Below are 14,297 nucleotides of genomic sequence, written 5' to 3' on the forward strand. Positions count from 1 at the left end.
TTTTCAAAACAAAATTCCTGGTGAAAAATTAAAGTAGACTAGTGTGATAAACAGTGCCAATTTTCTTCAGATTTCAATTAATATTTCCAAAATTAATCAAAAATAATGTTTTTTTTACTAAAAAAATGAGATCCCTACTGTCAAATAAATGAGGCCTACAATTAATTAGATGCAAATAGAAATATAAAACCAGTCCTAATTGAAAGAGAACAAGTTGACAAAAAGATTGAATCCAAGATTGGGTGAAAATGTGGTATAATGAGTGATTTATAAGCTATTTTTTATAGGCGGGTCATTTTGACCCGGGAAGACCACAAGTGTGACAATGTGCCATTTTGTACAAAATAAAAGTTTTTCAAAACAAAATTCCTGGTGAAAAATTAAAGTAGACTAGTGTGATAAACAGTGCCAATTTTCTTCAGATTTCATTTAATATTTCCAAAATTATTCAAAAATATTCAAAAATAATGTTTTTTTTACTCAAAAAATTAGATCCCTACTGTCAAATAAATGAGGCCTACGATTAATTAGATGCAAATAGAAATATAAAACCAGTCCTAATTGAAAGAGAACAAGTTGACAAAAAGATTGATTCCAAGATTGGGTGAAAATATGGTATAATGAGTGATTTATAAGCTATTTTTTATAGGCGGGTCATTTTGACCCGGGAAGAACACAGGTGTTATAGGGTTTTGAACACCACATGAGGGTTAAAAAAACAATGCAAAAATACTGGATAAAACAGTGTTTACTGATACTGTTAGTATTGAATGAAACAAGTATATGCAGTGCATTGGGGGATTCGCTTATCTGTGGAGGAGACATGAAATGCTGCCCTGGAATCTGGACAAAGCATCAAGACAGCACAACATTGTGGTGTGTCTTTTGGAACAGCGTTCGCATCAGGAGCACAGCCATGACGCCTTAAAATACTGTCTAGCCCGTCAGCTCACTAGTATCGACTCTAAGATAGTGTGTCTTGGTGGCAAAAAAAAAAAAAATAGCATGGAATCTTGTTCAAATGAAGAAGAAAGTAATAGAATAAATAAATAAAAGGAAAAAATAAAATGAATAAAGTGAACAAATTTTAAGAGAGTTGTGACAGCAAGCAAATGAGACTGTCCACAATACATGATTGTTACGGACGCTCTCCGTGATCAAGCTTTCAGCCAGACAATGACTCCGGCAGCAACATACTAGACTCAATACAAACAAATCGCAGTGTAAATACACTAAGAGCCGCAACAGTGATTCTCTATTCCACGGGGCGGGGGGGGGGACAGTCATTGTCTCTTGGAGGGCTGTGGAGCGTGTGGACTTCCCTCAGGGTGCACATTTCTCCATGCTGAGACAGAAAATCTATAACATCACAGTTCTATTTCCTGTTTATAATGATGCACTAGCGGCAGAGTCTTTATTTAGATAAAGTGGGTTGGATGAGGTGACAAAAGCCCATGGTTATGTTTGGAATATCTTCTCTTCATTTTTTTTACAGTACATAGTAAACAGGGATTGAAATTAACTTTTTCACTAACCGGCCATTTGGCTACTAAATTCCTAAGCTACCGGCCATTCAGAACTTCTACTAGCCCAAAAGAATTAAAAGAAAATAACCAGATTAACTATGTCACAGCTTATAACTACTGTGTCATATATATATATAGCATATATATATACACACACACACACACACACCTAAAGGATTATTAGGAACACCATACTAATACTGTGTTTGACCCCCTTTCGCCTTCAGAACTGCCTTAATTCTACGTGGCATTGATTCAACAAGGTGCTGAAAGCATTCTTTAGAAATGTTGGCCCATATTGATAGGATAGCATCTTGCAGTTGATGGAGATTTGTGGGATGCACATCCAGGGCACGAAGCTCCCGTTCCACCACATCCCAAAGATGCTCTATTGGGTTGAGATCTGGTGACTGTGGGGGCCATTTTAGTACAGTGAACTCATTGTCATGTTCAAGAAACCAATTTGAAATGATTCGAGCTTTGTGACATGGTGCATTATCCTGCTGGAAGTAGCCATCAGAGGATGGGTACATGGTGGTCATAAAGGGATGGACATGGTCAGAAACAATGCTCAGGTAGGCCGTGGCATTTAAACGATGCCCAATTGGCACTAAGGGGCCTAAAATGTGCCAAGAAAACATCCCCCACACTAGTGTTGTCACAGTAACAAAATTTCAGTATTCGGTACCAATACATTCACAAACATTAATTAATGTTGTAAAAATATATTGTTCACTCAATGTGTTATGTTAGATAACGCATTAAGTGATGTTAATGAATGATATCTTATTGTAGCGTTACCAAACTATACAGGAGATAAAACGTGTTTTATTTGACTTGACTGTACTTTTATTTAATCCAAAACTGCATTCATATTTAATTTTAAAAGGGCTTTTTAAACCTGCTAGGAGTTATCCAGCCAAGAATAAGACTAGAACTGCTTTTCTGACGGACTGATATTAATGACGGCTTTTTATTTCTCATCTCCATAAATATATCTATATAGTTCCTCTCCTCTATATATAAATAGGCTATATATAGTAGTAAAGCTAATGCAAGGGCTAGAAATCAATTAATTATTTGCTAATACTTCCTCATCATCATGGAGAGCGCAGTTCGCACCGCTTTCTCCTTCCCACAAGCGCTTGTTCTCCCATGGCGTCTGTTGTTGCTATGCATCCATGAACATAGGCACGCATGGAAAAACGAGCGCGCCGCTTCTATTATGAGCGCGCTTGCCGCGCGCCATTTGAAATAACGTATCTGCACGCGCAAAAACATCAGCACCACATCAGCAGCACCGCCGGTCGCCATGTCTCAGCGCTTTTATGAAGAGGACGCAACTGCACGCGCTTCGGGCATGCACGCGCATCAAGTACCGGGTTTGAGAAAACCTGGTACCGTGACGTTTAAAAAAAAATTTGTACCGACTTGGTACCGAAGTACCGGGTTTTTTGACAACACTACCCCACACCATTACACCACCAGCCTGCACAGTGGTAACAAGGCATGATGGATCCATGTTCTCATTCTGTTTACGCCAAATTCTGACTCTACCATCTGAATGTCTCAACAGAAATCGAGACTCATCAGACCAGGCAACATTTTTCCAGTCTTCAACTGTCCAATTTTGGTGAGCTCGTGCAAATTGTAGCCTCTTTTTCCTATTTGTAGTGGAGATGAGTGGTACCCGGTGGGGTCTTCTGCTGTTGTAGCCCATCCGCCTCAAGGTTGTGCGTGTTGTGGCTTCACAAATGCTTTGCTGCATACCTCGGTTGTAACGAGTGGTTATTTCAGTCAAAGTTGCTCTTCTATCAGCTTGAATCAGTCGGCCCATTCTCCTCTGACCTCTAGCATCAACAAGGCATTTTCGCCCACAGGACTGCCGCATACTGGATGTTTTTCCCTTTTCACACCATTCTTTGTAAACCCTAGAAATGGTTGTGTGTGAAAATCCCAGTAACTGAGCAGATTGTGAAATACTCAGACCGGCCCGTCTGGCACCAACAACCATGCCACGCTCAAAATTGCTTAAATCACCTTTCTTTCCCATTCTGACATTCAGTTTGGAGTTCAGGAGATTGTCTTGACCAGGACCACACCCCTAAATGCATTGAAGCAACTGCCATGTGATTGGTTGATTAGATAATAATCTAATAATAACCTAATAATCCTTTAGGTGAGTGTATATATATATATATATATATATATATATATATATATATATATATATATATATATATATATATATATATATATATATATATATATATATATATAGTAGTCAACATTTAAAGTGGATCAAAAAAGTTCATCAAAGTTGTCCTAAGACAAGAATGGGTATTGTTCAAAATTCATGTATAACTTTGATGAAAGGTTTTGATCCACATACATACATACATACATTATTTTCATACATTCATTTCTTATTCAAACAAAATCATGTCATCCAGCCATCTCCTCCAGAGATCCCTTCCTCTTTCATCCTGATTCTTTTCACCAAAAATGTGTTTTAGGTGGACAGATCGATACAGTACAAAGAGCATAAATTTTTTTTTAGGATGTTAGAAAATAACAATGTCTTTTCTGTTAACCAAATGCTTTTTAATCTTCGCTATTGCTTGAATGCAAATGAACAAGCGTGCCGTTATTTGTTGCGTAGTGACGTGTGTGTTAAAGTAAGCCAGATATGTGCAGATTCTGCGCAATACGCTGTATTTAATATAATATGATGACTCACGAGTTCAGTATTTGTGCTTAATCTGTGCAGATTTGGCTTTCACAAACTTCCCCAGCAAAACAATGAGTAACACGCCAAATTGTCTTTGACAGCGTTGCCCGCCACAGTTCATTTTTACCCGCATTTGGCGGGTTGGCGGTTGTTCATTTCAAACCCTGATAGTAAATATACTGTACTCTTGGCAAAATGTGTAGTATGGGTAGTATAAAAAGGTGTAGTGTGGGTATTAGTGTGGGTATTATTAGTGATGCACCAACATTAATAATTAATTTAATAATTAATGAACTAATCAAATGTATTTACTGTTATGCATGTTATGTATTTACTGTATGTACTGTTTCTTTCAACATACCTTCTGATGTTCATTCTTTTGTAGCTTATTCATGTTGTGCACACGAAATAGACACTGACAGTCAAAATGTGCAATCAGAGATTTAATTAAATGTCACCGATATTGGTCAGTGATTCCTGCCCTCCAAAACGGTTTCGGTTAATGGTCGACCTGTGATTTTTTTTAAACACTGATGGCCGATAAAGCCGATATTCATGATATGAGGAATCTTCCACAAAAACAGAGATTTTGGCTTGTTAAGTCGGAGTGCGCACTGTTATCTCCTTTGTATGACGTCAGATTGTGCGCCGCTATCTCCTGTCTCTATCTATATCTGTCTATATCTGCTAAAAACTGTGCTAACAGGGATTGTATACATATACATATACATTATACATTATGCATGCACAGATCAGGTACAGTTAGGGTTATATCGCCACCTGTTGGTTTGGCATGCTCTTGAAAGTGCTTTATAGCGTGTTTTTGCGTTTTCATGTGGACAGAGATTTTTTTTTAAACCGTGCTTGTGTGGACAAGATTATTTTTTTAACGGAGGTAAAATACCCGTGTAAGTGTGGACTAGGCATTACTGACCTGCAAGTTAGTACCCATTCCAGCATACCAAATGAGATCCAAAAAATATTGTGGGTGATTCAGATGCATCCCAAATCATAGTACTTTGGAAATGTGTCAAAGAGTGTGTAATCTTTACTTTAGAGTAATATTACTAAAATCACTTGAACACACAAATTAAACTAAACATGGCAGTGACATAAGGCAATTTAAGTTTGATGCTAACATTTATACACACTGTAAGCGACAAAAAGGGTCTGTGAAATCAGGACGCAATTCTATGAGACTGGTGTTGGTAGTACACCAATACTACAGTACAACCCCTAAGTGCATACTGCACAGTTTAAGTAGGCCAACACCAGGCTGCAGGTCATGAATGGCTTCGGAATCATTTCCCCATAATTCCTTTACAAGAAAAGTAAACTTGTGGAGAACTGCAATAAGACTGCATGTGGTCACCTGATGTAGACCATAGTGGTCTCACTTAAAATACAGAGAAAATAACAAAACCTAACAAGACTCATTTACAAGAGTTTAAAACACCTGAGAGGTATTTGGACAGGCCTGTTTCACCTAAACACAAACAAATCCTTATAGTTTTTATAGAGTGAAACTAACAGCGCAGCAAAACTCTGGAGACCGCAGATTTAACCTAGTTTTTCTGCAGGATTGTGGATTTCATTTTCACAAGAATCCCAAACGAGGACCATCTGGATTAAGCTCCAAAAGGAGAACATTTCGTGATGGCATGTGTGTGCGTGTAAAAAGCATCCTTGGGTGCAAGCGCAACACGATTTTCCTCTTATTCGACTCCCGAAATCTTTCGCTTCATCCTCGTTCTTCTTTTTAATCCTTTCCTTCGTTCCTCCCCCAACTCAAAGTCAGCATCAAAAGCCCATTAGAGAAACCGTAGCCACCACACCCCCCCCCCATAAAAACACAGAGAAACAGACTTCATCCGTATGGTATTTAATACTGTATGTACTTCCCATCAGGCCGGTCGGCCACAGGACTCTCTGAGAAGCATTTGTGCGAGGGCGTGCTGACATCTGGGAACTATCGGCACTGCCAGGCCTCCACACGGGAGGGAGTGAGAGCCGCTGATACACAAATGTGCAGAGAGAGGGAACGATGGGAGAAAGGGTGAGACAAAAGAAAAGCCAGACGCAATTAAGTCTACAACATCGACCGAGGAGAATGGCCTTGTCGAGACTAGGGCAGGACTCCATACAGGGTGTCAATAATTCAATGGCGACTGGCAGAAGCTTTGTGTCTCGTAGAGAAAATCATCCGTCATTTGGTTTCTCTCAAGATGCATCATGTACGGCGGAAGATAAAATGATGGCAGTGGAAAGAAAGCGGTGGAAGAATGGTTCTCCTTTCAAAGGCCACGTTCAAGTAGCCTACATATGTCAGGATCACATGACAGATGGGTCGAATCGCACAACCTCTGATCGGTCCGGGAGAGGCGTCTCGGATCTCTGCGAGTCTCCGGAGATGAATATACCCATCTTCATCTCGGGTTCCACCTCTTCTCCGAATGAGAGAACTGTCCTCTCAAGGGCAAATTCAAGGAGAGACTGCATTTCCTCATTTGATTCTTAACAAAACAATGTATACCCGTTGTTGGCCAATATTAGAGATTTTACAATTAGATTAACTTTGCTAATGCTCACTTAAAGTTAATCCTTGCAAATATAATTCAACAACACAGTTAATTGTAATATTTAACAAATATTTATTTCTCATAATGTACATTAAATGCTGTGAGATTTTTTTTTTTTTTTCAATGTAAATGATTTAGAAAAAAATGTAGAATTTAGAATAAAAAAAATGTATTGGGGGAGATGGCAGAGATGAAATCCATTCACGCCACTTTTATGTATATCGGACGAATGTCTTCAGTTGTTGCATCACGTCTTGCAAAGTACACAGAACAGCAAACTCAAAACATACTGCATGCCGTCATCATGTGACATGACTGACCAGGCTCAACCCTGCTTAGCTTCAGTGGGAAACCAGTTTGGGGCTACAGGGTGATATGGCCTACATTCATTCTATATAGAAAGTACTTTTTAATGTCCATGAAGTAATTACTCATTCAAAATAAGTACCTACTCAAGAGAGTACGCAATTTCGAACGCAGCCAATGCTTCCCTGCGGCCGCCATTAACGAAATTTCCTGCAATCTATATTGTTTTCACTGTTATACGGTAGGGGGCGCTATTACGCATCATCTGAAAGAGTACTGAATCTCCAGATAAAAACGCAGGCGAAAAAGAAGCACTGTTTATGCGGCACATGTAAAATAACATGATCATTAAACGGCATATAATTCAAAACTACCTAACGTTACCTTACCGAATGAAATGTCTGCCCAGGACGAGCTATAGGACTGTGCAAACTTTGAGGGTGTTGATGGACTCGTTCTACTTGATCGATGTTTTGATCATTGCTCTGAATCCCATTCAGACATAGTCAAAACTTGATTTTTGACAGCTTTTTGTTCAAAATGTTGCTTTTTTATTAAACAAGTGTTGATAACAAAAGAATGCAGGAATAAAGCTAGAATAAAATGTTCTTTGTTATTGTTGTTGATGATATATTTAATGATCTGATATTCATACAACAATATATTCTGGCGGCCATGAAAGTTTTGTGAAAATGATCAAAAATGCTGTCGGTGGCTGGCAAATTTTTTAAATGCTGGTGAGGAAACAGTTAAAGTAGATATTTTCTGAAATGCCTCAGTGTTGTTGTAGTTGTTTTTTTGTCCATTCAATGGAAGTCAAAGGGCTTAAATCCTGTCTGGTTCTTCAAAACCTTTTGTGTTCCTCAGGGTTCCGTTTGAAAAGACATGAGTGCAAATAAATATTTTTTTATTTTGTGTGAAATATCTCTTTAACTATGGAAAACATCAATGTTTCAACACTTTCTGCCATAGAGTTCACATTTTCTGCACTGCCTGAAATGCCCTTGCAAATGCCTCTGAATAACTTCCAGCTGTCTTGAATTCTCTGTTTGCTGGCCAACAATAAAACATCTTCTAACATGAAAGGAATTCTGGGAAACTAATGGCAAGCTGTCTGGGTTATTAACATAGGCAGGTATGGGTCACTTCACTGAGAACATCTGTAAGCCAATAGCTCGCGTTTCTGAATTCATATTTCACTGTAATTAAAAACAAAGGCCCGGGGAATATTCATGCCAACAAAATGTATATGTCAGAGATGAACGATTTTTTTATCCTTACATCCTCCATTCACATATTTTATAAAATGAATGAACATTCCTTTAAGGGTATAAAGGAGAAACCTAGACATTATCATTAAAGGAAGCAGGCCAAGATGTCAGGCCTACTCCCCGTTCCACATTCATCTCCATGACGACCCAATGGTCCAGGTGAAGCGTGGCCTGGCATGAGGACTCCTGCGCCTGCTTGGAGAACTCGAACACTGCATAATGCAAGACAGACAAGGCACTCAAGTTTCACCTCACAAACAGCTCCGAAAACACCCGGCATGAGCAGCGAACAGACTGCTGACACAGTGTTACGATGACAAAAATATCTGAGTGATAATGTATGAATGCTTAATGAGTTAGGATTTTTTTTTTTAAAACAGAGTTGGCTTTTGGAACAAACCCTTAACCCTTAGTATTAGGGTGTGTTGCGTTCACACTTGTAGTTTGGTTCTCTTGGTTCTTTTAATCCGGACCAAAAAAGGAAATGGTTCGCTTTGAGTTCACTCTACATTTTTAACACTGAGATATAAAACAAAACTGTACTAAACTGTAATGGGCAACATAGCTCCTATGACGAGATGCACACGATCTATCAGCGAATCTATAAGCGAATCCGTCTATCAGCGGATATATTAGGGATCCGTTGATAGACGCCTGCTTTCAAACACTTCCGTGTGCATCTAAGCGCTCGGTGAAGAGCGTCAAAGATGTCATTGTAGCCAATCACAGACATATATGTTGAACGTGTCAACACAATGGCCAATCAGAGGTGTTTAAGAATCCCTTCAACAGCGCTCAAAATGCTAGAAGGAAATGCTGGTATCGTCACATTTTTACATTTCAGTACCAACTTGGTACCGAAGTTGGGACATTTTGACAACTCTATTACTTAAATAAAAGTGTGGTTATTTTATTTTATTGGCTTTTATTGGCAAATTATTTTTCATTCCGGTTCCATACACACTGCGTAGAATTTTTGTAAATGTGGTTGTCACAACCTGCATTTTTCGGGAGTTAGGCCTAATTCGGTTGTAGAATACGGTTGTCACTCCACTGTAAATTACTGAACTGTGTATATGTACAGAACAGGACATAGCACTTCACTACACTAACTAACAACCGAATTTAGCTGCAGTGTGTACGTGGCTATGGTAAACTTCATATTCAACTTTGCTATTACTTCTTTGAAACATTAGCAATTAATTGTGGCACAACTACCTCCATCCCCAAGGAGCTGTTAAATTGTTGACATCCAAATCAAGCGCCGTGAGCCGTGGAAAATTAGCAGCCATTAAGCCCGCAGGTAACTGTCAATTTCAGGAACTGTTCAGGGTTTCATCTAAGGGTGCCGCTCTCATTACAATAATGACACACGATGAGTAATTTAGTCCCATAGGCTTCGTCTAGAAGCTATTTTTGTTCATTATATGAGAGCCTGGAAGAGAAAAGCAGTAATTGCTGACATCTTATATATTGTTTTATATAACATTCATATTGTGATTTGGCACAAAGTCTGATATCAGCACTTCTCCGAACAAAAACACGAGTTTGATTGTGACACAAGCAGGAAATCACGAGTGTTTCAACTATTAACAAACACACTTCGATTGTTGTGATGAAATAAAATTCTGTTTTGTGGCTTTTAATCCATGCATGTTATATCTGAGGCAATTTAGCATACTATATGCTATTGTAGACTTTCTCTTCCAGCGAAACAGACCATAAATATCAGTGACTCATTTGGCACTGGGTGATCATTCATTTTGTCTGAAGTGGTCAAGGTTTGGCTGGTTAACAACAAAATCAAAATTGTTTTGTTCATATGCGACAAATCTGTTTTTCTTATGACAGTGTGAACAGAACAAACCACATGGAAACTGATCTTTTCAATTCCGATTTGTGCCACTTCCACATATGTGGTCCTAAATCCGAGACAGGTCAGATGTGTTGCAATGGGAACTCAGTCTGAAGGGTCATATCGGGATTCATGTGACTTTTAAAGACGCTCTAGATCACCATTCGTCACAATTCTGCGCTCATGGGAGTCACTTCAAAGATTTTACATACCTGAAGTTATCAAGACAGTTGGTAAAGGTAGTCAGTGGAAGGACAGTGATGTGACAGAACTTACAAGTATTACAGTGACAGCTCTATATACAAGCAAAACATGAAGGCTTGTATCATAAATAAAACTGCTATCTTTTTCATGTCCTCGTCTTTGTTTTGTTTTTTATATTGCCTACGCATAAATTCGCTGGCTTCCACAGAAGATCATATTATAAATAAATGTGTAATTGCTTACTTTAATGTTATCTGTGTTTACTTCCGTATGACAGCGTGCTGCGCGACGTCTTTTTATTATTATTTTGCATGCGGGTCAGTCAGGACCAGGATCTGTTCACACTGGAATCTGATATTGACCACATTTAAAACAACATGAAAAGCTATACAATTTTTTTTATTTTTTTTTACATATTAAATATATCGAAGCGATAAATCGGATTTGAGCAATAGGCCTAGAAGTGTGAACGTAACCTTAGTTGCTCCGCTCCATTCATATTCACGTTCCAGAGGTTGAGTCACAAAAATTGTTTCTTTTGAAATTATTTTTGAAACTATATGAAAGTATTTTTGTTGGAGAAGAAAATAAACAATTTAACTAGCCAATTTTTGAAACTAAAGTTATACAAGTTGTATAAAAGCAATATCACACTCTCCATCTGAATATCAGCACGGCCTTGTCCTTAATGGCCAAATCACAGCCATGCAGATATTCAGTACAACAGCACTCCTGAGTGTGAGATTACTTGAATAAACATTGTTTGAAACCAAATGGTTTGCATTAAACAAGATGAAGATAAGGATGGAGAATAACCATAAGAGAATAAAGAATTTGTGCATTCCAAGGCAAAACAATGACCCACATTTTACTAAAAAGAACAGAAACACATCCACACTAGCCATGAAGCTAACACTCTCTTTATATTTAACACACAGCTAAAGCTAACCAGCTAGGAGGAAGGTGTTATAATGCAAAAACGACTCAATGCACAAAGACAAAGAGCGGTGGGGGAGAATTAAGAAAATATTTGCATAATCACAAAATCACAATCTTAATTGTCCCTATAGCCAGGCGCGTGTCCGAGAGGAGCGATCGAGCCTTACAAAGCGACGCAAACCCCAGCACGATGTTTCAAAGCACTAACAAGCCGAGAATGAGACAAGGGAAGCAACGCAGACCCAAAAAAGCACAAATTTACTCGCATTTCCTGGGTATGCTTCATTTCTTACCTCCGGTTCCGTCCGAGTTTTCGTTTAAACTGCCTGAAGAATCATGATGACTGCCCACACAGCCACCCATGGATGTTTTCATGCGCCTCTTCCCCCCGCGGACCCGCTCTGGTTCGGTTTGCCCCCGTCCTCTCTCTCTCTGCTGGGATAGAGATTGACAGGGCGCGGGCATCAGCTGGAGAGAGGCGGGGTGGGTGTATATGCACACGCGGCTGTGACTCAAAACCTAGTGTGCTGCCTTTTCACAGAACCAATCGAGACGCGCAAATTATGAGGTTCCAAAATGCTATCTAGCTAGGCCGCTCACTAGGTTTTGGGACGCGGCCAATGTGATCATCATCTCTAGTACATTACCCGAGTCTTACCTGAACTGTAGGTCTTGGATGTTGTTGGACACGTTAGACAGAATTTATTTATTTCTTATGTAAAGTTTTTCACATTTTATAAGGGGTTTAATCCATTTCGCAGCTTTTAACGGTCTTTAAATTACCAATTAAATTTGACATGTAAAACCAAAGCACTTCTTAAAATGCTTTTTTCAATTAAAACAACTGAAGGAGGGAAAAGGATAGGGTAGAGTTGGGGAAAACTCCCCCTTGGGGTAAAAGGCCCCCATACTGTTTTCCCATATTAACTACTAGATGGTTAAGATACGTTTTTGTTGTTGTTATGGACTACGTTGACAAGAGTGATGTAGAAGTTTTCGCTGGCGACGGATTTCACGTTAAGTGATCTAATTTTCAGCAGTAAGAAAAATAGTGTTATATAGTTTTTTAAAAATATTTTTTAAAGCATGCTTTTTTGCAGAACATTACAGTTCTATATTGTATAAGAATAGTAAGGCCTGTGGTTAGGGAGTATGTTATTTAAGGAAAATATAAATATTTTCAGAATTACACTTTTTTTTCCAAACCTACCCAGCGGGCACCTTGACGTCAATTTGACATCAACAAATAGTCAAGATTTTGACCACCATGTATGACATGCATGAATATGCATATTTTCATTATATTTTGTAATTATTTCCTTGTGGTTGTAAAGATGCCTAACAAAGGTATCAATCTGACATGTTTTTTCTGGTCCCTACATCTCAGGTCAATATCATTGACATTAAATCGATGTTGATTTGATGTCAGGAAATAAGACGTCAAATTGATGTGAAATTTGTCAAAACAATGCCTGAAATGTCTGAAAAAAGTATATTTATTACTCATTATAAATCAATGTGACTCATTTTCAACATCTAAAAGACCTAGCCTGAATGATCTTGAAAGTTGTAGACCTAGGTGACGGTCTATGTATTTTGCATGTGTGTTTTTATTTATTTAAATCCTAGCATATTTACATTTAGTTCACGTTTAAAATGACAGAAGACACTATAATTGCATAGACTATAAAAGGTAAATTTAATCTGATATTGAAGCTTGATATTGAATGATATCAAAATAGCATTAAAATGACATCAACATCATGACATCCTGATGTCAAATAGATGCCCAGCAGGCACAGGATATAGACTACAACATCGGTCAGACGTTGGATTTTGGTTGAAAATGAAAGCTTGACGTCATATATAATTGTGGAGCTTGACGTCAAACAAACATTGGATTTAAACGCAACCCGACGTTGCGTTTAAATCCAATGTTTGTTTGACGTCAAGCTCCAACGTTGGGCAGTCGTTGAATTTTGGTTGGAATAAACCAAACAAAAAGGTGAAATGCATGGCCGTACACTTATTACCAGCTTCACTTAAAACTAACCAGATTTACTTTATTTAATTTCCGGTTTAAAGAAATAATATTTTGTATTTTAAAGTCACCATGATGGTGGTTAGCGTTTGCTTTAGTTGTGCTTTTGACCCTTGACTCTTTAAAATAAACTTTTCTCTGACTGCTATAATTGTGTGTTTATAAAGCACAATTGTTGTTGCTAAAAAAGCCATAAGATCAGGTGATGTTGGCTGTTTATTGATGATGACGACGATATCATCATGTAATTGCCTGAATCTCTGATCTTATTCAGTGTCTAATGCTTTGATTATATAGGACTTGTGGTTTTAATATTGTTTTATCATAATAAAAGTCATTTGATTCTACAGTATATCTAGCAGTGTTGTTTATCAAAAAATATGCTTGATTTTTAAAAACTATTTAGTGCACAAAACTCATGGCATTACTTAGATGCACACAGACATCAAGAAACAGCATATGAATCTCAACAATGGTGACAATCAAACAAAATATCCACATAATCAGATCAACTCCATCTGCATAATTTATTAAAGCTGCAATGCATGCTGGGAGATATGGGTGAGTTTTGATTGGTGGTACCCAGCATGCACTGCAGCATGAAGCATTTCATTGATTGTCACCATTGTTGAGAGTCATACACTGATTCTTGATGGCTAAGTAATAATGTAGAGGAAAAAGTTTAATGCACTAAATGTTTTTAAAATCCTTTATATTATTTGATAAGCAACATTGCTCTCATGCTGTAAAATCAATTGTCTTCTATTATAAAAACACAAGTCCTATATAATCTAAGCATTAGACACTGAATAAGATCAGAGATTCAGGCAATTGCATGATGATAT

At 38.1% G+C, this 14,297-nt stretch overlaps 1 protein-coding gene across 1 annotated transcript in view; it reads right to left on the minus strand.

The window, feature by feature from the left end:
• ubtd2 (ubiquitin domain containing 2) overlaps positions 1–12,012 on the minus strand; it is a 32,512-nt gene extending 20,500 nt beyond the window's left edge. The window contains exon 1 of the mRNA XM_084136370.1: positions 11,705–12,012. Within this exon, the coding sequence (XP_083992496.1) occupies positions 11,705–11,876 (172 nt within the window). The 5' untranslated portion in view covers positions 11,877–12,012. The remainder of the gene's footprint in view (positions 1–11,704) is intronic.
• Positions 12,013–14,297: the final 2,285 nt, after the last annotated feature.

This window comes from Abramis brama, assembly GCF_963993115.1.
Source record: "Abramis brama genome assembly, chromosome: 15".
NCBI classification, from domain to species: Eukaryota; Metazoa; Chordata; class Actinopteri; order Cypriniformes; family Leuciscidae; genus Abramis; species Abramis brama.